The sequence below is a fragment of the Cygnus atratus genome, chromosome 5 (assembly GCF_013377495.2).
Source record: "Cygnus atratus isolate AKBS03 ecotype Queensland, Australia chromosome 5, CAtr_DNAZoo_HiC_assembly, whole genome shotgun sequence".
Classification (NCBI taxonomy): Eukaryota; Metazoa; Chordata; class Aves; order Anseriformes; family Anatidae; genus Cygnus; species Cygnus atratus.
The window spans coordinates 23,167,079-23,190,840 of NC_066366.1; the positions used below are offsets into that span (position 1 = coordinate 23,167,079).

General features: G+C 36.0%; 1 protein-coding gene across 4 annotated transcripts in view; it reads left to right on the forward strand.

Annotated features, from left to right (window-relative positions):
- The window catches only part of NOVA1 (NOVA alternative splicing regulator 1), a 193,314-nt gene that overhangs the window by 42,089 nt on the left and 127,463 nt on the right, over positions 1 to 23,762 (forward strand). Inside the window, exons 1-2 of one of the 4 annotated variants that reach the window (XM_035552164.2) lie at positions 273 to 443; positions 2,307 to 2,450. The exons of 1 other annotated variant lie outside the window; for it this stretch is intronic. In XM_035552164.2, the coding sequence (XP_035408057.1) occupies positions 308 to 443; positions 2,307 to 2,450 (280 nt within the window). In that variant the 5' untranslated portion in view covers positions 273 to 307. Of the gene's footprint in view, positions 1 to 272; positions 444 to 2,306; positions 2,451 to 10,015; positions 10,093 to 23,762 lie in introns of those variants that run through there. 2 more of the 4 variants (XM_035552165.2, XM_035552166.2) reach the window with 2 other exon arrangements.

Genomic DNA, 23,762 nt, shown 5'->3' on the forward strand with positions numbered 1-23,762 from the left:
GCAGCTGCTCCTCCAGCCAGCGCTGCCCGCTTCCCTCCCTCCTCTCCTCTCCTCTCCTCTCCCTTCCCTCCCCCCGGGTGCCAGATAAACAAGGCGCGCAGCATCCTCGGCAGCCCCGAGCTTAGCTCTACATTTTCGAAAAGGACAAGAAAACGGGACGAGCCCCCTCCCCTCCTCCTCCTCCTCCTCCTCCTCCTCCTCCTCCTCCTCCTCCTCCCCCTTCCTCCTCCTCCTCCTCCTCCCCCTTCCCTCCCTGCCCCCCCACCACAGAAGGGAAGAGACAATTCTCCTCCGAGCAGCAGCAAACATGATGGCGGCAGCTCCCATCCAGCAGAACGGGACCCACACCGGGGTTCCCATAGACCTGGACCCGCCGGACTCCCGGAAAAGACCGCTGGAAGCCCCCCCCGAAGCCGGCAGCACCAAGAGGACCAACACGGGCGGTGGGTATAGCCTCCGTCACCTCCCCCCGCCCAGCCCACCCACCTCTCCTTTCCTCTCCCCTTCCCTACCTGCCTGCCTCCCCCTCACCCCCCCCCCCCCCCAACCATTCCCATTTCTCTAATGTTATCATTCATCAAAATGGCGTCGGTTTTCAGCATCTACCGGGCTTTTTATTTAATATCCACGCCGGGGCTGCGGAGCCGTGACCCCGCGGCGGGGAGGGGGGCGCGCAGGGGGCTCCCGCAGCCCCCCTCGCCCTTTTCGCCATGGGCTGGAAGGAGACGGCAGGCGCGCTTCCCTCCCTTCGCATCCTCCGGGTCACAAGTTGAATTTCAGCCTTGCCTTGCGTTTTTCCTCCTCCTCGGCCTCGCCGCTATTGTCAGCGTGTGTGTGCGCGGCGTTTGTTTGTCTGGCTGGGGGCGAGGGCTGACTGGCGGAGCTGGGGAGCCGTCCCTCCGCCGGGGGGCTCGGCGGCTCGCATCCTGCCCTGCCCGGATGAGATGAGTTATAACGGGACCGGCATCGCCTCCCTTCCTTTGCGCTGGAGTCGTCATAACAATGCACCGAGGCAGAGGTGAATTCGTTTGCCCGATATTAAGAGCAGCGGGCTAACTGTGCGCAGAGCATCGCACGGCCGGCTACGTTAATATGGATGGGCACTATTGTCACACGCAGGCACTGCTTCAGGCGCTCCTAGTCGCGAATAAGAAAAGTGAGGTGAACTTGGATTGCCCCTCTTGCTTGGGAAAAAAACCCCAACAACTTCGTAGAACAGATTTCCTGATAAAAATCTTGATATTAAAGCAAATGGGACATGCTCATAATTACTGGGGAGAACCCAAGTCTGGGGAATGAACCAACCCTTATTCTCCTGCACTTTACACAGCCGGTTGCAGAAGGTTTCTCAGACTTAAGTGTCGCTGGATTTAGAATTGGGATGGTAGCACTGACGATTCTAAGGCCGGTTCAGTTGTTGAATCAGACTGGGAATCCTTTTCATTTTTATTTTGTATTTTTTATTCATTCCATGTATATTTTTCCTGATCCGATTGTGTGCTTTAACGCTAGTGGTGGATGGAGGACTGGCATTGTCTCGTCACCTTTTAAGTGTATTTGAAATAAGTGACTTAGGCTTTTGATCAATTGGGAAAAATTCTTCTTAATGTCCTTTAATTAATGAGCTTAAAAGAGATCATTGTTGCTTAAGAAGTGCTAAAGGAATACATCAGGATTACTTAGGCAAGTGATTCCATCCGCACCATGTTGAGTTGTTTTCTTGGCAGTGGCTGAAATGCTTGGAATAAAACCCCACATTTTGGGTGGGTTATTTGGTAGCAGAGTAGTCGTTTTGCTCACTTAAGAAGAATGCATGCAATAGCTAATTGCTATTCTCATGTGTTTGCTAATGACAAACAAATAGCCCATCAGAATTTACAATTCATTCCTTCTTAATTTTGGCATTTCTTTTGCAGTATTTTCGAGCAAGGTTGTAGTTGTCACTAGGCACGTTTTTGTGCAGGGCTTCATTTTTTTTTTTAAAGGTGTCCAATCATTTCTGTGTGCTGTGGTTACCAGCGGAAATATCGGAAAAAATCCACCTTTGAAATACAATTTTGATTTTATTCTTTTACAGAATTAAGGAATATATATGGATTCTGTAATTTGCTTAGAATAAATGTACGTATTGTAAAATGTCAAAGGCATAGTCCAAACGTGTCTTGCAGAATGACGCAACTGGTTAGATGTAAGTGCATGAATTACTGGACGAGTTTAAAGATGTAACATTTTATTTGTGGGTCTGCGGGGGTGGGGAAGACCAAAGTTTTTAACCCGTATTAACCATGCATATCTCAATTTTTCAGAGGATGGCCAATATTTTCTAAAGGTCCTCATACCTAGTTATGCTGCTGGATCTATAATTGGGAAGGGAGGACAGACAATTGTTCAGTTGCAGAAAGAGACTGGGGCCACCATCAAGCTGTCTAAATCCAAAGATTTTTACCCAGGTACGTGCAAAAATTAGCCAGTTCTTTATTTTTAAATCCCATGGGATGTATGTACATGTCATGTCAGTGTGTTTCAAATGTTAGCAACTAAGCATCCAGTGCTACTGGAAGCAATATTTATCAAAAAAGTATGCTATGAAGTGCAACAGTGAATATAAATGTTCTGTCTTAGTTGGTGTATGAAATGAAATGGGTACTATCTAGTAATTGAACTGCTTGAAATATATTTAAAGATGTTTGCGGTGTTTCTGAGAGAAAATCATAGGCATTTTCTGGTTGCTTTGCTTTTTAGTTAAAAAATAAAAAAATCGAGCTTTAAGGAACCAACTTGACAGCTGGCGTAAAAATAATTGTTCGTTTGAAGTTTCCAGACATTGTAATGACAATTAAGCTAGAATGAGTAAAATTGAGAGGCTGCCTCTTAAAGAATGGGCCATTTACTTTAAATCCATTATGTACCTTCTTTATGCCTCATTGCTTTGTTCACTGGCTCTGGAGTGAAGGAAAGAGGACAAGTGCTGCTCTTTAGATATTCTTTATATTATGTTTATCGTGATGGTGGAAGAAAACTCTATTATAAAAGTGAAATGCTTGGGACAAATAAAGATACAAGTATTTTGTATCAGCTGTATTTATGCAGAAGAAACAGGTTTTTAATATTGGTGTATGACAACAATAATAAATATCTGAATTAGTATTTCTCCTTTAAGATTTCTAAACGGGGGGGGGGGGGGGGGGTGTCTTACATAATGATACACAAGATTTTAGCTTCTGCAATTAAATAATATTTTTTTCCTAAAGATAAACAAGCATTTTGTAGTTGAACTGTGTTCTTGTAAATTGATGCAAAATAATAACGTAGCTACTTCTCTTTTTGGTGTTTTGATTAATTTTGAAGAATACCTGGTGGTTTAGAATTGAGTAGGTGTTACTGACTTTTCTGTTGGAAAAATGAGAGCTATTTTGCATTTGATCCGGTTTAACAAGATGACTGACTGAATCCTGTAAAATAGTGAAGGTAGTTGGTATGGGCGTAAACAGAACACTAATGTGCTAGTGTTTAGCTTTTCCTGTCTTCTAGCTTTAGTGTCAGGCAGAAGTGAATAATTTTTTATTAATAGAGAGACTGTGGTCTCTTTACAATGATTATTTTTGTTATGGAAATTTTAATGCACCTGTTGTATGTCACCTTAATGAATGCAGTTTATAATACTCACATGACAAAGGTTAAAGTAATGTGTGTAGGTTTTCCTGTTGAAAGATACAGTTTGTAAACTGATGTCTTTGTGAGTTTTTTTTCTTTTTTACTTTTCTTTCCCCTTTGAGAAAGTTAGCAAATAAGGTCTTTTATTTTGAAAGGTATGGTAGGGTGGAAAAAAATCAATGTAGGATTGTGAAAACTCTTGGAAGAAATAAAAGCATTCAAAAGAGCCTGATTGCAGAATTAATAACATAATCTGCGTAAAGAGCCGCAATAGTGAATTAAATTCACTGTCAATAGATGAAAATGAAATAGATTTTCTGCATTATACATGAGGTGGTATCACATGCAAGGATGTTACAGAAAATTGGTGTTTATGAAGAATATTCCAAATACCAAATTACAAGCCTTTTCATTTTACTACAGTTTATTTACACTCTGTTGGAAAGGACGCTCCAAAGATTAGATCTTTTGTTCAGTACTCTAGCATATTTCTTCTGTTTTCTGATTAAATCAGAATTATATATTTGTGCAGCGAATTGTAAAGATGTAGCAGAGGAACCTTTGAAAAATAAAATTTAAAGATCTAGAATGACATGAGTAAAAATGTTTGCAACAAACACGTTCTCTCTTAAAATCAGTAGTAGTAATAATGTGAATAACTAGGGCAGTGAGGCTCAGTCAGTTTCAGTGTAACAGGTGCAAATGAACTTCCAGTTTGACTTTAGACAGTCTGCTTTGAGTTTGCAGCCATGTCATATTGCAAATGAGTGTTTTAAAGAAGTTTGTGACTGATACCTGCTAAAGCATGGTGAAGGTCTGAGAAATGGACTCCCTTGTGGCTAGCTCTTGTTAGTCTTTCTGTTTGCATATGACCACAAGCCCATGGAATTTTCGGAGGTCCTGGCATCCCCTAAGCTGATCACTTTTGGGTTTCTTCCAGACCCTCATGCTCGTACAGCATTAGGGAAGGTGAACCTTGTGCAATAGCTAATATAAAGATATGGTTTATATTTCTTACAGAGTTTCATAACCAATTATTCTGGTTTCATAGTAGAAGTTGCTTACTCTGTTCTATTTATGTGTGTGACTAGAAATGCGATTAATGTACATTTCGGAATGTTCGCTCACTGAAGTTTCTGTGAAACTTTTTCCTTTTTCCAAAAAAAGTTTTAGCACAGTCTGAGTAAGTTGCTGTTTGGAAAGTAGAAAGTTGGTTGTAATACAGAAGTCATGCGTAGTTCCTATGATCTAATAGTGTTCTTTCTTTTTTCTGTGATATAGGACTTCAGTATGCAGAGTGATTTCTGTTGGAATTAATTTTGTGCATCAAAAGGTGACATAATTACTGAAGAATTATATGGCAGCTCTAATTACAAGACATTGAAGGAAAAAAATCAGCCTTTCACTGAACATTTTAGTTCACAAAATAGGAAACACTACATAAATACATTACTGTCCACTAGAGTTTTATTTTTGGAGTACACAACTTATTCTCTTTTCAGGTTACCAGCTGACTTTTTCTAATTGTTTGGACTTCTGCAATTTAAGCTTGGGTATTGTGCTTAAATTATTCCCGATTCCTTTCTGTTCAGTCTTGTCCCCATATTTGTGGAAATGAAGTTAGACTGGCAAAAATATGCCCTATTTGTAAAATAATAGGTGCTGACTTCTTCTGCAGAGAAGTATGATGTGTGTATTGACTAGTGAGTTCTGGTCCAAAACTTAAATACTGACACAGCCATTCTGCTTTAATATCGTAAAGTGAACTCATAAAGCGGCCCTTCTGCAGACCTATGTTTATGTATGGTTGTATTTTGAACAATATGGAAGTTAGTATTTTTGTTGTATTAAGCTCTCATTGTTTTATCTGTTCTTCCATTCTGAATTGTAGTGAGCCCTGGACTGAAAACTACTGTGGACATATGTATTTTTTTCCATTGTGAATGCTGGCGCGCACTCGCTTTCTCTCTCGCTCTGTCAGCGCTCCCCCCCCCCCCCAAGTCTCTCACTCACACACACGCACACAAAATTATGTTACATCGCATCACGTTGTTTATCTTGCAACAGGATCTTGCCTGATCTGAACTTGGTGCTTGAGTGAATTTGAGCTCGGTCAGTGTTTTTTAATTTATTGGAATATGAAGTCATATGTGTACTTAAATTAGATCATATTAAGAGCAGAGATTAATAAAAACATAATTAAATGGGGATAAGGTTTTACTGCTTTTAACAATAGAATAGCTGTGTTGTTTTTGTAACAGATTTCTAATTAGTAATATTCTCTAAATATTTGGAGAATACAGAAGGTCAGAGTTTCCTTCCCCTGCCTCATATAGAGAGTGTATGAAATGTTGTGTGTCTGTTATGTTTTCACAGTGACTTGTATTTGAGATGTTTTGTGTTTGAATGTCTGCTTTTTTTTTTTTTTTTTTTTTGAAACATTCATGAATTCTGGGGGATTGTCTACCAAATCTTCATGCGTGTGTCCTTTGGAAAATTATATTATTCTGACTCCTACAAAGCCTTTCAAATTTTTCGAACATACAACTAACCAGAGGAATTTATAATTAAGCTCACTTTCTAGCTTCATTACTCCTATTTAACAGTTAGGGAGGGGAAAGGTGTAATATATCAAGCTTGGTTCACCATTATTTTCTTTATTTAGAAATTAGTACGGCAATTCATTAACTACAGAAAATAATCTGAAGTCTTGTAGTGAAAGGAATCAGTTTTAAAAATCAACACTTGGAATAACGTCAGTGAAATATTATCTTTCAGCTATGGACGAGAATAAAAAATAAAGGAGAAATAAGACAGCTAAAAGCTAGGTTGGAGTTAGCAATCTGTTGTCATGGTTCCTTGGAGGTGGTTGTCATATGTCAGTAAATGCATCCCAATTTTATTCTTGGTATTTCTCATTTTTTCAAGATATTGACATGGGCTAAATAGAGACTTCATAAATGCAAATGTAAGATTTAAGATTTTAAGATTCTGTTGTAAACATTTACTGATATGAGCAACTGCTGGGATAAAGGAACTGGGGAGGTGACTAAATAATGAGTAGAGATTTCAGAGGTGGATTCTTTACAAACCTACACAGCTCTAAAGGAGCTGTAATTACTGATCTTTCTACTAGAAAAAAAAAAGACAACAGAAAAAACCCCAAGTGTTGATTGCCAGCTGTTCGGAGAGATAATTCTCAGTTGGACAGTTGTCAGTTGCCTAGTTACTGGAACAGAATAAAAAAAGTTAGCTTGTTAGACTGCAGATCTTTAGTACATTTTACATTTAAAAGGAAGCTGAAACTGACTATGTAACTTCGTCTAATCTTGAGATTGTTACATATCTAATTTGCCCCAGTGCGAATTTAGCAGCTTTTCATTTGACAGGTTTAGAAAAAATTTGAGAAGTTTAGGTAGAAATTTTACACTGATGTTTATGTTTGAGTGAATAAACTTTTACATGGTAAATGACTTTGGTTTGCAAGAAGGTGATGTGTCTTTCTCTAGTGTAAGAAGGGTGTGAAACAACTTGATAGATTTGAAATGATTAGTTAACCTTAATAAAAGGTACTTCTTATCTGTGCACTTGTTTGGCAAAATGAAGGACAGCTGTGGTTGTCACAAGGAAATACTATTTTCTATCAAGTTCAGCTTTTCTGTATTTGTTTTTCTCACTGTAGTCTTCAATGGAGTTGAGAAAATAAATGATTCTCAATAGGTAAGAAAGCGTATATGTAGACGAATGTGCTTCTAGTGACAATATTACATATTTACTTCTTGATTAAATTGAGGTTTCTGCAAAGCAGAAAATTATGCATTCCTTAAGTGTATCTATGTTATGGACTTGTAAATTCTGAGGGAAAAAGAATTAAGAAAAATAGCAGAAGTCTATAAAAACTAATAATTTAAAATTTCCCCTTTTCACAAATTTTTAAATTTCTGTACAAGACTTCAAGACTGAAGATAGTGTTTTGTAGACAGATCAAAGTTTTAATAGATGTGTTTGGAGCATAGGTCTTGGAGCTAATATTTAGAAAATATAATTAGGAAATGTCTGAATCTTGTAATTGTTTTCTGTTTGTCCCTTACGCAGTAAAAAAAAAATTTTCTTTTTTTTTCTAGGAGGCTATATCCTGTAGCAATCAATACCTTTCTCAAATGCCGTGATATTGTTAGTTCATTAATCAACAGCGTTAACTCCAGATACTTTCCTCAGTAGTTGACCAGGGAATTTATTTAATCAGTGATCAGTAGCTTTTTGGCTAGGAAACGAGACCTTGGATTTACTAAATTTGTCAGACCAGCTATTAGAAATAGAGCATAGAGGGATTTGGGAGGAGGGCTTGTGCCTGATTGCTGTCTCATTTCCGTCTTTGGATACAGCTCTAGCATAAAGTTAAGCAACATCTGTACAGATTTGACTGACAAACATCTCTCTGGGATTCGTCATTGCATCCTGCAGCAGGTGCAGTCAGCTTTTCAGTCCATCTTAAAAAGAGGTTAGTTTGTTTTTTAACACTTGTCGGCTGGCCAGCAGGAGTTAATGACCTGGTGAGGAGCATGGTAGTTGTCAGTTGTCTGGTGCTGGAATGCTGCAGGTAATTGGGCTGGACTGGTGAGGGCTGTGGCAGCGTGCTTCTCACGTTGCACTGCAGCTGCTCTTGGTCTTAATTAATCTGACCCTCGGCGGCTGCAGTGCCATGGTATAAAGCGCAACGCGTACTAGAAATGGAAAAGCTTCGTTTTGAGTCTTGCTGATGGCCATGTTTCTGGGTAGGCCTTTCAGTTTTCTAATTGGATTTGTTTGATACTAGCCTAAAATCCGTATTGTGCTTCAACTTAAAACTGTAATATGTTTTTCCTATATCAAATATCAGGGAATAATGAAGCTGTTAAACATATTAGTGAAATGTCACTGTTACAATGTACTTACAAAAATATTTGTGTTTATTCTGACAACAAATACAATTGTCTGTAAATGAAAATAGCTATGGTGTTCAAGCAAATGGAATGGGAGGAGAGTAAATAAAATTAAATGCTTAATGGCAAATTACCTTTACTTCTGTTTCACTTTGAACAAGCCTTTTATATTTGTGTCTGGTATGAATTTATTGTGTACTGTAGTATGCTTTGGATTAGGCTACACTAGTTGCTAGTATTGGCTAGATCAGTATTGTGATGCTTTTGAGGATTTGTAGCAGTGTGGAAACGTGAAATTGGAATTTGGTATTTGGCAGTCAGAATAAATGAATGTGTACATGTGCAAGTCTGTTAATTTACTATAGAGATAACTACTATCTTGCCTGCATGACACAGCTTTAGGAAACTATCAGGTTCCTTATATTTATCCTGGTGTTCAGGGCCCTTCTGTCGTTCCATCCCCCAAAGGAAATACCAAATCAGAGTTTAGCCTAGAATGTTACACTACAGATGTGTAAGAACTCTATTTCATCCTATTTTTGATTCTGGAGGTATCTGCATCCCAAATTGGGATAATAAGGATTAGCTATGTAGCTTGTATTGTAAGTGAAAGAAGTGATCATCAGGATATTCTGTGTTTAAATTTTCCCTGTATTTAGTAGAAATGTTAAATGGTTTTAAAACATAATAAAATGTCAGCTATCTAAATTCTCCCCATCCCCCCATATTGACATGTTTTCACTATAATATATTGATAACTAATTATGGTTGCATCTGATTGGGGTTTACTTAGTATTAAACGTTCTGTTCTTGTTGATTATAGCCAAGCATTAACATTCATTTGGAGGCACTTAACTGGTGTGATTGAAATGTCAGTTTAAGGCAGTATTTGGAAACATGTCTGTGGAAGTCAGATCCCAACTGTACAATGGTAGGATGCCATTGTGACTTTTGAACATGAATTTGTCACTCTTCACTTCAGCTGGTTATGAGCGATACCATTATGCATTGGTTGTCTTGACTTCTGAATTGCAATAAGTTTCATGTAAGGTTTGAGTACTCTCTGTGATCAATGGGCAAAATTAAGCCACCGTGAAAGGCCAGAGAACATAGGTTGATGTATGAAGTAACTGATGTAAGTAACCAGCTGTGTGACCAGATACACTATTCCTTCAAGTGTTATTAGAGACAGGGTTCAGAGTTACATAGTGGTAATATGAACGACGTTGGGGTCAGTTGTCTTAGTCCCTCCTAAGTGAGGAGGACAGATAGTTGTCAGTATATGTAGATGAAACTGATTATGTAACATTAGTGTTTGTTAGATTTAAAGAACCATGAATCTCAGACAGAATTTCGTATTTGCCTCGTCTTGTAGGTTTTGATTGTGAAAAGACTAAACACCTGTTTTTCCATCATTGATCTCTCACTGCATCCTGCAGGGCCTGTCATCTCAGCATTGACAGGATCAGATGAAAAATACAATCGATGTGTTGACATTTTTTTGAGAATCACTCAGGTAAGATTACTTGTTATACAGAACTACAGTGAAATTCATGGCTGCTGCTAATGTTTCACAAGTTGGAGCCTTTGCATTCTCAATCATTAAATTAGATACTGAGGTTCTCTGCATGTTCCCTTGTTTCTATTTTAAAAGCACTTTTTGTGCCTTGCTCAGTGCCATTTAACTCTCTTGTAATTTCCCACATAAAGAGCTTCACACATTTGTACTCTTTTCCCCCACTTCATAGAGTGACACCTGTTTGCTTGAATCAAGAACCATAGTGCACACCTCCAAAATTCTTGGAAAATTTGTATGTACATGTATTTTGTTTTATTTTGAAGTGTGACTTTAGTTCTTTTTAAAGAGCCTTCATTGGCAAAATAGGGAAAAATATTCTCTGTAGAGAACCAGATAATCAGAGGCAGCAGCAATTTATCATTTTCCTAACTTATTCTAAGCTCTCATTTTTCAAACTATATGTGAAAAATCACAAATATTTAACTGGGTATAGAACTATAGAGTCTCTCTCCAGTCAAAATTATTGAAAATATTTATATAAAATGATGCATTAGCCAAGTACGAAGTGGCAGATGTCCATTTAGCTGGCTTCATTGAGTGTTCAGTATGTATATGCATAAACTATACCAGATTGTGTTCCCAAAGAGGCAGTGAATTTACATCATGGCATGGAAGGGGGAGGAAAGACCAGTTGGGCCATATGCCAGATTGGAGCTTGATCTAGCTGAGGTTTACATTTTGTCCCTGTCTGTAATCTGGTGTTTCTTGAGTGTAGATAGGATAGTGTATAGTAGCAGCAGTTCAGGTGTTCCAGTGGATACTGTTTGAGCAGCGGTATTGAGCTGGAGTTATGGTATGTTAATGTGTGTAACGTGGTAGCTTACCACTGCTTTTCCTGAGGAAGACAAAAAAAAAAAAAAGAAAAAAAAGGTGGCTTTTTAGCAGTTTGTTGTCCTGGCTTTGAAGGGAATTTCTGTGGAACAAAAGAGGCTCTTCCGGCGTTTTGTCAGTGCAGATTTTCAAGGGTTTGCAACAAAGTGCTGCTACTGGATGCTGTAAAGTTTTATAAAAATGATTTATAGCAATAAGCGATAGATACAGGACATGTATGGGGTTTATTTTCTGTCCTGCATGTGTGTGCACACTTCATTGTATGTCTTCTACTTACTGTATTAGATGGACACTTGGCAACTCTGACAATCTAAAATAAAAATTGGATTTCCCAGAAACTCCTTATGATTGTATCACTTCCTAACTTCTGAGTCTTTTACTGTGAGGTGTAGCACACTTTAAATCTGCTAGTTTTTGTTGGGATTACTCTTCTTTAAGCATATAAATACTAGCATATTGAATTGCTCCATAAAAAAGAACTGTTAAATTTACTTCTTTTTTTTTTTCAGGAATACAAATTTTTGTTTAGGTTGGTGATAATGCCAAGTGCTCATCTAGTATTTGCACTGCTTTTAACAAAATATATAGTATACAACTTTATAAGCTGCGTTCTAGTTATGTATGGATCTATATCTATGGCTAGCCGTTCTAGTAATTGCCAAGATGATGCATTAAATTAAAAAAAAAAAGTTTTTTTTTAATATCGAATTGATCTCAGTCAGAAAAAAGTTAGGACAATTTTGTGTGATAATTAAGCAAACTTAAGATTTGATGGGAAAGCTTATATAAAGACATTTACCTTGCCTGGCCCACAGCTCTTCCTTTTACTTCAGTTCATCATGTGTTCTTTTTCTGAATAACTTGTAAGGAAACAGGGTAGCCTCTGGTAGTCAGATTTTAAATCAGGTTGCTAAAAACAGTATAGAAAGTCTATGTAGAAATCTACATGCAATTGCTAGCCTAAGAGCTTTAGTCAGGGCATGTTTTTGAAAATCAGTTAAATGGGCAGCTGTATTTGTCCTCCCTTACGTTTCCCATGCCATCTAAATACAAAAAATCTTCAGGTTATGCAAGTGTTTTATAAATTTTAGTCTTACAGACACAGTAGATAATGGTTGCAAGGCCAGTGTTTGAATCAAATATTCTATTTATGCCTAGTAAACTTGAATTTTTATTTCAGGTAACTTTTTCTTGATTTTTTTTTTCTGTATTATCCAATGGATCATGTTTTCAGTAGTATTTACTGTTTCAAAACATGTTGGTTTAATGTTTAGAAGTAGTTCTAGTTCTGTCCTTCACACTTTTTTGGTAACTTAGAACCATCTGATTTTGAGGGTGCAGACATGAAAAGGGCACAGAACTTAGTCATCTGGTTTTATAAAAATAAGTGCCTTATTTTTTTCCCTTCTCCAACACATACACATATGCTCAAAATTAGAAAAACAAATCCCATGTTTATTTTTTTGTACTTCTTTTTAGCTTGCTAGTATGGTGCATAAATGTCTACTGTTCTTTCAGTGTTGGCCAGTCCAGGCACTTGCTGAATTTCATGTTGTGCAAAATTGTTTTTGTAGATTTTCTTTTGAAAAGAAGTTTCCTCTTGTACATTTTGGCAGCTTTATATTGGCTGTCTGAAGATCATTAAATTTGTCACTATTATTTATCTTTAAGTATTTGGCTTTTTTACTGGAATGGCCAGCCTTTGTTTCTTCCAATATAAATTTTCAGAAGTAATGACAATAATTTGCTAAGAGTTATGATGTTAAAACCACAGTTAAAATTTAAAATTTAATGACCTTTTCCTAAAAATATGCATGTAGTTAAACAGGCTCCCGAGATAATGCAGGGATTTAATCTGTGAAATGTTGCATAGGAGATTAGGATAGGTGATCATAATGCTTTCTTGTAGCAAGACAATGTCTTAATTTGGATATTTTTCTCTGTCAAAGAGAAAACAAAGCTTTGAACTAAAAGAGCATATAAGGGGAGTTGGTGTCTTTTAGTATATACTAGTAGCGCTGGCTTTGTGTGATGAGATTTTCATGTTGTAAAGCATGCTTGCCTGAGAGGGGCAGAGAGGCTGAATATGACCGTCTGATATGAAGTCCACACTCATGTGCTCAAAACTAAAAGTACTTCAGGAACTAATAGAAATTTCATATTTGTGGTATGACCCATCTCAGTAGGTCTAGAAAAGTGTATAACGTTGGAATGCTAATTTAGAGAAAAAAATGCTGTTAGTATTTACTGAATTGCAATGCAGTTTATTAGCAAACCAAAAGAGAATGATGGCATATTTCATGTGAAATGATCTTGGTGTATGTGAAATACCGTGTATATTCAGATCAGTAGGTATTCTGGAATCCTCATAGGTAAGTCTCTCTGTAGATGGAAAGGCCAAGATACTTGCGGATGTTAGGGTAGATTTTATCTTTCCATATTGTATCATTTTTTTAAGTTTTACTTTGCAAGTTCCATTGTGTCAATCCCTTCAGGATGTAGCAGTTTTCACGTATCATTTAAATTCTGCATTCTAAGAGCATTACCACTTCCCAAATTTTTTTTTGGTCTTGCTCATAACCAAAAGGTGGTTTTCATATTGAATTTTGGAATAGATTGCTTTTCTGGGTAAAAATGACTGGTGTCATCTACTTCAGGGTATGGGATGCTTCTTCCATGCCCCTTCCATGGGGGAAATTGAGGAATCTTGCTGGACAGGCCATTTTATAAGTGCTGAAGATCCTTAGAAAGGTATATTTAATCAAAAAATACCATGCTTATGCTCATCAAATATTTAGTTTAAAATTTTAATTTGCAAGTTATTCTTTAGAACTTCAAGATTTCCCTCTACTAACCTTTGACTTCTGAAATCTCAAAGTTGTAGTTTAGCAAGTTCTAAGCACTGGTAAACTTGCAGTTTATTTCCTAAGCAGCTTAAGATGCCTTTTCTTTTTTAACCTCTACTTTTATACTTGACATTCTGTGTGGAAATTCTGCCAGTAAACTATATCCACCACTCTCAATCCGATGAATTCAGATCATGTGGTAAGTAAAACTTCCCATTTTTTGTTAGGTTGATTTCTTGGAAGTAATCAAAATCTGAATAATTGTTTTCAACTTTGTTGCTCGAGATCAAATATTTCTCTGAAGTTATGTATTTCTTAAAGGTGGCCAAGCTCTTTATCTGTGCAGATAAGCACAGTAGTGAGATATGGTTCTTGTGTCTTTCAACAGTTGATGTTCTATTACTTTCAGCAAAAAGAAATTATTTTTTTTTGTCTCTGAAGCGTAAGGGGAGAAATTGAGAATTTCTTTCCGTATGTTACTGCCTTCCAGGAAAGTGAGTGGAGACACAAATACAATAAAATTACTAGAAATTTCTCTTTACAGACATCAAATTCAGGTAAGTACTGAGTTTACGCAAGGCAGAATAATTATCCAGTCTATGTTGCCCCATTTTGGTCTGTTTTCACACCGGGATAGGTGACTAGTGTATACTAAAAATAGTAATAATAAAATATATATATGGTTCTTCAGAAAAATCCAAGGCAATTTAGATCCTTTGGTGAAAGACTTCTTGATTTCTCAGTGTTTTTCTAGCAAAGGATTTTTTTTTTTTTCTGGTACTCATCTATGGAGGTTAGCATTTCTGCTCCCTTTTGCCTAACAAGGAATGTTCTCACCATTTTGTAGCCTTGCAAATGATTTAAATTGAACTTACCTCAGCTGGATAGAGCAATTTGAATCACAGTTTAGAGATGCCTTTCTTGCTACATTCAATTTTAATGTAGTTGAGTAAATGATGATGAATACCAACATAACTCATGTCTTTGTGGATTGTATAGGACACCTTATAGTATATTTTCAGCTATATTCCGTTTGGTTTTGATAATCATGTTTAATACAGGTTATCAGTATGAACTCGCCAATACATGCGTTCTGTGGTTTTGGGATAAGTTTTTTACCCTTTCCTTAAGTTGATTGACTCTTTGCAAGAAAGTTGCATTGTTTTAAAAGTTCTTTTCAATTTTCAGTGCATAAATGCAACCTTTTAATGCCAGAAGCAGGACAAATCATAAAAATATACTATTTAACATGAAAACTTTATAATTGTCTTATTCTTTGGCTTTGTTTAAAGCAGATGACTGATTTCATCGTAAAAGAATAATTGTGTCCTTATATATGTATGCTGGCTTTTCAATATGTTTGTGAATCTGTTCAGTCCTTTCAGTAATTCCTTGTAGGAAAATACTGGCTTTTTGTTAATGTGTGCTCCACTTGCTGAAAGATCTAATTTAGAAGAGAAACCTGAGATCTAATCCATAATGAGTTACAAATCCTCTTCAAACAAAACATTTTCTAGGATCTCTTTCCATTTGCAAATAATTTCTTTTGTTAGAAGCATTACACTTCTTCTTTTGTTTCAGCATATTTGTCTTATTGTCAATTTTGAAAGGTGGAAGCCAAACTTCTTGGAGTATGGAGCTTGACTGAATTAACAAAAATTATCTAAACAGTTAGTGGGAGGGATTTGATCTGAAGTGTTAAAAGGCACCGGTAAACTTCCTGAAAATAAATTGAGGAAATACTGAATTTTGCCTTAAAATAATTATCCTGAAATCAAATTGTCCTATTTTCCTTTATGATTACATAAAATATTTTGTCTCAATCTTTAAAAGGATTGTTTGGACTTTTTATCAGGGAGGAAATTGATATTTATTATTCAATAATAAATGCATATAAAATGCATTTATAATGAATATAAATGCAATCATTTTGCATTTGTTTAATTTTGTGCCCAATAGAAACCTTTGGTAAAAGTAATTGCAAGCTCAATGAGTGAATGCTCATTTAAAAATGAGAGGAAAAAAAGCAGGGAGGTGGTTCTTAAGCTCTTGTATGTTCTCTTGTATGTATAATCTCATCTGTGATTTTAGAATGAGACACTATATATGCAAGTATATATGGATATTGTCTGATTTTATTTGAAGTAAATTATCAAAAAAAAAGTCTAAACAGTTTGAGAACTGAAGGACATGGTGGAAAATGCAATTGATAAATTGGTGTGGAATATTTACTTATGTTTCATACTCCCGAATAAAAAACAAAAAGTATTTGTACTGATTGGTGCATAGTTATTTGGCTACTAAGAGGTTAACTTTTCATTTCTGTATGCATTTTGATGTTATAGTATAAAAATACCTGGTACTGTTTACAAGCTGCAGAAGGAGAAATTAAGATTATGTAATGTTTCATGTTAATTATATGTGAGCTCTTTGCTTACTTAAACAAAGAAACATTAAAAAAAAAATCCCTCTGAACAGCTGAAGTGACACCAAGCACCAGCTGGGGAATCTGAAATCAAATATTTAGGGCATGATTTGTATTGAACTGCAATTAGAATGTATGATTCTGCAATAGCAATTGTTTGAGTGAGGTCAAATTGCACATGAAGAACAAACACAAGCGAAGTCTGTCTTCACTGCAACTGATGTCTGCACACATGCTACTTCATGATTTTTTTTAATTATATGCAAAACTGGGAGAATAACTTGATTATTTTATTTGTCCATTGTCCATTAAGCGTTAGTGTGTCAATAGGTGAATGGAAGACTTGAAAAATAAAAATTGAAAATAACTTTGAGAAACTTATTGTTACTATTAATGTTACTAATAAAAAAAGTTATAAGCAGTACTAAAGCATTACAGAGACTTACTCTGATGCTTTTTTCTTTCCTTTTTTTTTAACTTGTAGTTCAAAATACAGTATTAACCTACCGGTATTATAAAAGATAGCATTTTCTGTTTTCAGATAAAATGGTGCATTTCGACACATTGTTTAAAAACTAGAACAGCTCTGTATATGAAAACACAAACTGCGATAATTAGATAGATATGCCATATGTGGTGGTTTAAGTTGGCATATATCTCAAATGGCATGTTTAATGTACTGTATTACTGGAATTAGTAATTTTACAGCTGAAAGCTGTTAATTCTGTTATACCGATTCCCTCTCATGAACCTGTAGGTAATGATGGCAGACCTTTTTCTTTGCAAAGAAACTGCTTCTGATAGCTTAAAAGGTAGCGAGCTGTAAGTTTCCGCATTTTTAGCGGAATCTTTGACTACTACAATTTTCTAATTAATTGAAAATTATGAGACTTTTTTAATACTGATACAGCTAATGTCAGAAAGTTTGCTCTAATAAAATGTCTATAATGGAGAAAGGAGCTCTGTTGCTTTTCCATACAGCATGTTTTTCCCAGGCAGTTTTTTTTGTCTTTGAAAAAAAAAAGGCAAAATTGTCAACCCTAAGCACTTGAGAGTTGTAAGCAGTTGTTAAAAACCTGTCTTTTTCACACGAGCTACATAAAAATCACCCCTCACACATGACAAAACTCAAGGGAGGAAAGCAAGACTTCAGTATAAATTTGCTGAAGGGAGCTCCAGCTGTAAGTTCTGCTAGGGATGTAACGGGTCTGGCTGGGATGGAGTTAATTTTCTTCATACCAGCTTGCAAGGTGCAATGTTTTAGATTTGTGACCAAAGCAGTGTTGATAACAATGACTTCCACTTGTTGATGAATGGGTTTTTCATAGCATCAAGGCCTTCTCTAACCTTGTCCCATGCAGCAAGTAGGTTCATGAGAAGCTGGGAGGACACACAGCCAGGCAGATGACCTGAACTGAGCAAGAGTTACTCTGTGCTGTGCGTTGTCGTGCTCAGCCATAAAACAGAGGGGAGAGTGATTTTAGGTTACCATTTTTTGATTGGTGAGTCGCCGGGCTGTGGTTGATTCTGGGAGGTGGTGAGTTATTGCTTCTGCATCACTTGTTGTGCTGTTTGCTTGCTTGTTTGTTCTTTTGTTTTGTTTTTAATTCCACCTCTTTTCCTTTGCTTGTCAAACTCTTACCGTTACCCATGAATTTTGTTGCTTTTGCTCTTCCTATTTTCTTCCCCTACCCTGGTGGGAATGAGGGGCTGTGTGGGTTTACCTGTCAGCCAGGGTGAGCCCACAATGGGCATTATTAACCGTTCAGTGTTGTGTAAAGCCTTTGCCTTCCTAAAAACATGTGCACGTGTGTGCGGGGAAGGAAACGAAACTTGACTCAATTTTGTCTTGGTACACTGGCAGACACTGTTAAAAATTACAGAAATTAACTGAGTTTATACCACTGGGTGGTGGTTAGGCCTTCATCTCTGTTACCTTACATAGGTCATTCTTGGGATTCTTCTGTGTTTCATGTTTGAAAGCAACATAGTGTATGAGGGAACTGAGAGGGCTTTTGGGAAGGTGATCCTGGTGAGTATTTAGAATGTAGGTGTGGAAAGGACCTCGTGGATTAGGTAGAGTCGGTCTTCTGCTGTCCTTCCAGGCGAAACCATGAAATCTCATAATTGTAGTTCTTTTTGTGCCCTCTACCTGCCCCCAACTGAGGTGATGCTGCCAAGCTCCTCAATGGAGAAATGGGAAAAGCTCCAAAGTGTCTTTGCTTACTAAAGAGATGTCTGAAAATTTCTCTCTGAGACTGAATAAAAAGAAGTTAGGTGTCTTTTACCTTTTTTTAAAAGAATCTACAAAATTAGTAAAGACTTTCCAGTTACTATGCATATCTACAGCAGATGTTTTCAACACTTTATATTAATTTTCAATTTTTAATCAACAATCAGGAAAAGTAATTACTAAGGTGGTAAAGTTGTTTTGTGACCGTCACTTAATCTTGCATGAATTTAAAATCTTTTTATCTGTAGTTAAGAGAAGGCATTTTAAAGCATGCAAACCTAAAGCTCACAACTTCATTAAAATAACAACACATCTTTCTACTGATATGGGGAAGGACTACTTTTAAATAATGCAACAACTTACAGTTTACTTCCCAGAATAAAGCAATTACTCAGAGTTGTTTTACCCTATTGAAAGTGGTGGGCAGCTTATGCTCTAATTTTCTTACTTGTATGATTTGTTCAGTGAATGTTATTCTCTTGGAAAGTACTAAACAGAGTTGATTTTCAAAAAGTAAGCTGATCCCCACTTCTATACTAAAACGAGTATCCGTACTCTTCTGAATTGTGATACTATATATTTTTAAACCTTATTCCTTCTTTCCTTTCTTTTTTCTCTCCTAGTTTTGAAAGACTTTTTACCTGTCTTTGAAAGAACTGGGTACTGTTACAAACAGAGAAGAGTTTTGATTCTGAACATGAAAAACATCTATTTCATAAGCAATTTCTTAAGATAATTTTACTGTGTTATACATAGTAGGTCATGAAGAACAGTCATTTATAAGCAGTGAAAATTAAAGGAAAACGTAATTTAGGTCACGGTGTAAAGAATTACAGTTAACTTAGGCCCTGAATGATTAAGCAAGGAATAATACCTTCAAATCTGTTTCTTAGGGGATCTGGGAGGTTATATTTAAAATAAATAAATTGCAGATGCAGTTGATGAATTAAAAAACTCCAAAATTACGCTTTACCTTTGGTTATTACTAGTGCTGGTACTAGTAACTCAGAAACAAAAGAGGAACAGTGCTACTTTTTGTGATGTGTTCACAGGAAAATGCCTTTTGGAAAGTTAGGGCAAATATGATACACAAAAAAAAAAGTCTGCATGGTGTGGCTGTGTATATATGTGTGTGTAATATATACACTTTCATAAAAATATCAAAAGACACTGCTCCTAGTTAGAGGTGGCACTGATAGATTATGTAGTGTCTCATTGCTGTGGAGGGTCATGATTGTGCCTGACTTCTCTCTGCTGCTTCATGTAGGAATCTTACCTAACATTATTTTTAAGTAACAGAGGAAAGGAAGAATGGATGAACAATCCTGTTAAACATTTTTATCAAATTCCTGTTTGTGCATGGTTTTATTTCCAGTATCACAGGACTCAGGGCAGAAGTGCCAAATGGTTTCTACTGTTCTAGGTGAAGTAACACCAAATTTTATGGAATATGATGAGCTAAATTCAACTTAGAGTTAAGCAGCAAAGTGAAATTTGGACTAACGTGAATGAAGATATCAGTATGTACAGCTCAATACAAGATATACGCACATGTATGTTAGCTATAACATTATAGGATTTCATATACTTAAGTGACAATCAGTAGAAGGAAGGGTATATTTTAGGAAAATACCAAGTGGAGAAGGAAGGTGGTCAAACTGGGGAAGAACAGAATTTATATTAGTTATTATTCTGATGTTTCTCCAGTGAAGCTTCTTGTGGGCGTTATACTTGAAATTATTGGAAAACTTGGATTAAAATCAGTAGTCCTGATTTTGCACTTAAAAGCTTGTTTGAGATATGTTTGGTGATTACTTTGATTTAAAATAAATACAGGAAAAAATCTTTATAAATGTATGTGTAAATAATACATATGAAAATAGTTATATTGTTCTATATCCTCTTTATAAGTCTTAACAAAGAGGAAAAAGAAGATAGGCTCATAGCATGGTTGGAAAATAAATTTGTGAAATGTGCTATTGCTAGAGATTAATCAAAAATAATGGTTAGCTTGAAAGAAGGTGTAATCTTTAATAAAATTCTTAGGTATCCATGGAAATACATACATAAAACCTGTTACTGTGAGGCAAAAAATAGTTGTTGAAATATTTCCCCCACCTCTACCTGATATAAAATTCCAACAGCATGTAGAATTTTCTTTTTGCTTGTGTTTATTTATTTATTTTTGTATGTTTTAAAGTGAGTAGGTATTCTGTATCTGATATTTTTGCAGATGATCGTTTGTTGTCCCAGTTAAGTATCTGAGTTATTTTCTGATTTGTCAAATCTTACAGATTTAAAATTATTTGTTTTAAATTTTATATTTAAAGAATAATTCTATATGGCATTATTAGTTAAGCTTTTATAAAAGGTTTTTCTCCTGTGGTTTGGGAGTTTTGTTCTTTATTTGTTGTTTGTTTTTGTCATCATCTTCTTGTTTTGCTCTTTATTTTCCTTATAATGGGAATTATTTTAGCACAGCTGATTAAAACCAATCCAAAATAATTCCAAACATTCAGATCTCATAGGTCCAGAAAATCCCAGTCACTTTTAATTTTGTACGTACAAAATTGATTTGCTGAACTAGCTGTGTATATGCACTTGTGTATATATTTTATATAGTATACATTTATATACCTGTATATATTTAAAACAACAAATTAAGAAAATTCAAACTTTGAATATTTGGAAGTATTATACACATATTTGCCTTGGTGAAATAGCAAAATTGGAAATGTTAGAGATGCTACCAAGAATGAATTTACTTGAAATGTTGATTAAAAATGAACTATTTTTTAAAATTAGGCAGGAACCTTTTCTTCCTTATTAGCCATTGACTAAAAGTCAGGATGTATTCATGAAACATGGTTAGCTATGCAGGTTCATTTCTCTGTTGGTGAAGTAGGGAAGATTACCCATTTGTTTTATACCTGTCTTACCCTTCTTGAATGTAAGCCTGTTATCAGTGTTTGAAATCAGTTTTACTGGCAGACTGAAACGAGGGAATTTCTTACTAACTTTTCCTTGAAGTGTCTTTGGATTTGGCCAGTGATCTTGCAGAAATAGTAATGAGGAAGGTTCTTGCTGTTACTTTTTGGTAGTCACATCCTGCTCCATGCCCCACCCCCCCAAAAAAAAAAAAAAAAGGTTTCAAATTAACTGTTAAGGGTTACATGTTAGTTGTTTGAATTCTGTTTCCTTAGTTTTCCTTTCTAGATGTTACCACTTCAGAACTACAGAGTCTAGTTCTGGCACTGAGTTTCCCAGTTGTGCTGCTTGAGATTTAATATGCAATGTGGTGATGGGTTCAAAAAGCAGAAATCTTTGTGGCATCTGTAAAGCAGTGAATAACTACTGCACTTCCAACTGTATATCTTTCTAATGTGTCAGTGCTGAAGTCTGTTCATTTGCTTGCATCTCATGTTGTGGGCTCTTGCTAAACACATCTTTACAGATGAAATGAAAAGGAAGTCAACTTATAATATGAATGAAATACTTCAATAGCCCAAAGGATAATGCGGGTATGTGTGTTTGTCCCATCCTAAAATACATAACAATTTAAGGACCACTTAGGTGACAGTAAAATGGTGGTCATGGTTTTGAACACAAGCGTAAATAAAAACAATTATATACAAATATGGAAGCCTTATTTTCTGCCACTGTATATTTAAAACATTTATTCAATTTCAAGTTTGTCTAAAAAAAAAAACACACCTCAGTGAGATTGCATGAAGTACATTGTTTCAAGCAGGCCTTCTTTCCCTGCTGATAATGAGAGATCATAAGTGATATCATAAGTGATATAAGTGATCTGATTGATACATTCTGATTTTTAATTTTTCTCCTTAAAAGAGGGCAGGTGATTAAAACAGTTACCAATAAAATGAAGTATTAACAAACCTTTTTTGATGGTGTGTAATCTAATTAATTAAAAATGTTAGTGTGTTTTGACCAAATTCTCATCCAATAGTTTATTTTTTATTTTCAAAAACTTCTTTTCTGTTACATTGAATTCAGGTCTCTTAATTGGATTTGTGTTGTGGAGTGTTTGTAGTAATTGTCATTGCCTTTGTCCTACCTTGTAACTGTCTTCTTTTTGTTGAAATGGCATGGAGTGGTGAGAGTGATGTAGTGAGAGGAAACAAGACGTGGTTTCTATTGTATGTGTTTGAGACTTTGCATTGTCCCTTTTTAACTTACAATTTCTGATGTGGAGGAGAGGCACCATTGAAAGTAAAGAAAACAATGCAGAGAAATTAATTCACAAGTGATTTTTGATTGTATTTACTTAATGAGTTCTAAGAAGCTTCATTAATTATTCTTCATACTTACTGAATGAGTAGTTGAGTTAATACCTTGTTTTATTAGCATTGTGATACCCTATGTTTTATTTACCCCTAACTTAAAAAAACTTGCAGGGAATAGAGTACTGTTATTTGCTTGTAATTTTATTCTGGTTCTTGTTTTCACAGTAGTGTTCATAAATACAGAACGAATACTATTTTATCATCCTTCAGGTGTAAGGGGTGCGTTTGTCCCTTATGTTGTGGGGGAGGTGGGGAGGAATGACTGGAAAACTGTAGCTGGATTTTATATAAATATTGGATATCCAGTTTTTGCAGAACTTCCGCAGAACTATTTTTCTGAGGATATGTACAATTTCTGTAGTACCATATATAACGTGGATGACTACTATTGTGTTTGCTAAATTTGCTGCTTTTGAAGGTTAAAGTACTCGTCTAAAACTGGACATTAATAAATAATGCCCAAAGCACCTGCTTATTTGTGGAAAGTTCAGCTTAACTGAATTTGTTAGCATCTGTCAGAACACTGTCTCAGGCATTTGGTTCTTCGAAGCTAGCATTCATTTCTGTGTGAGGAAACTCTTCCTTATGTCCCTGAGCTTGCCAATGTTAGTCATGTTCTTTTAACAGCATTCTTCGCTAAGTCTGATTGTCATCCAGTTCTTCCACTTGGAACTTCAATTGTCTAGAAATTCAGTCTGTCTCATGTTTTTTTGGTAGCTATCACCAAAGCAGGTCACAGTTACCAGGAAAAACAGGGAAGTTATGCTGAACATTTAAAAATGTGAACTGAGGCACCCAGTCATGTTCAGCATTTAAACGTACTTAACATGAGGAAATTATTTTATTTTTTATAGTTTTATTGGGAGTCAGTGATTCACTTTGCTGAGATTTGGAGGAAGTAGAAAAGCAACCAACTGAAGGCAGAAATCCAAAAAAGTCATTTGGGTAAGCAATGGTTTGGCAAA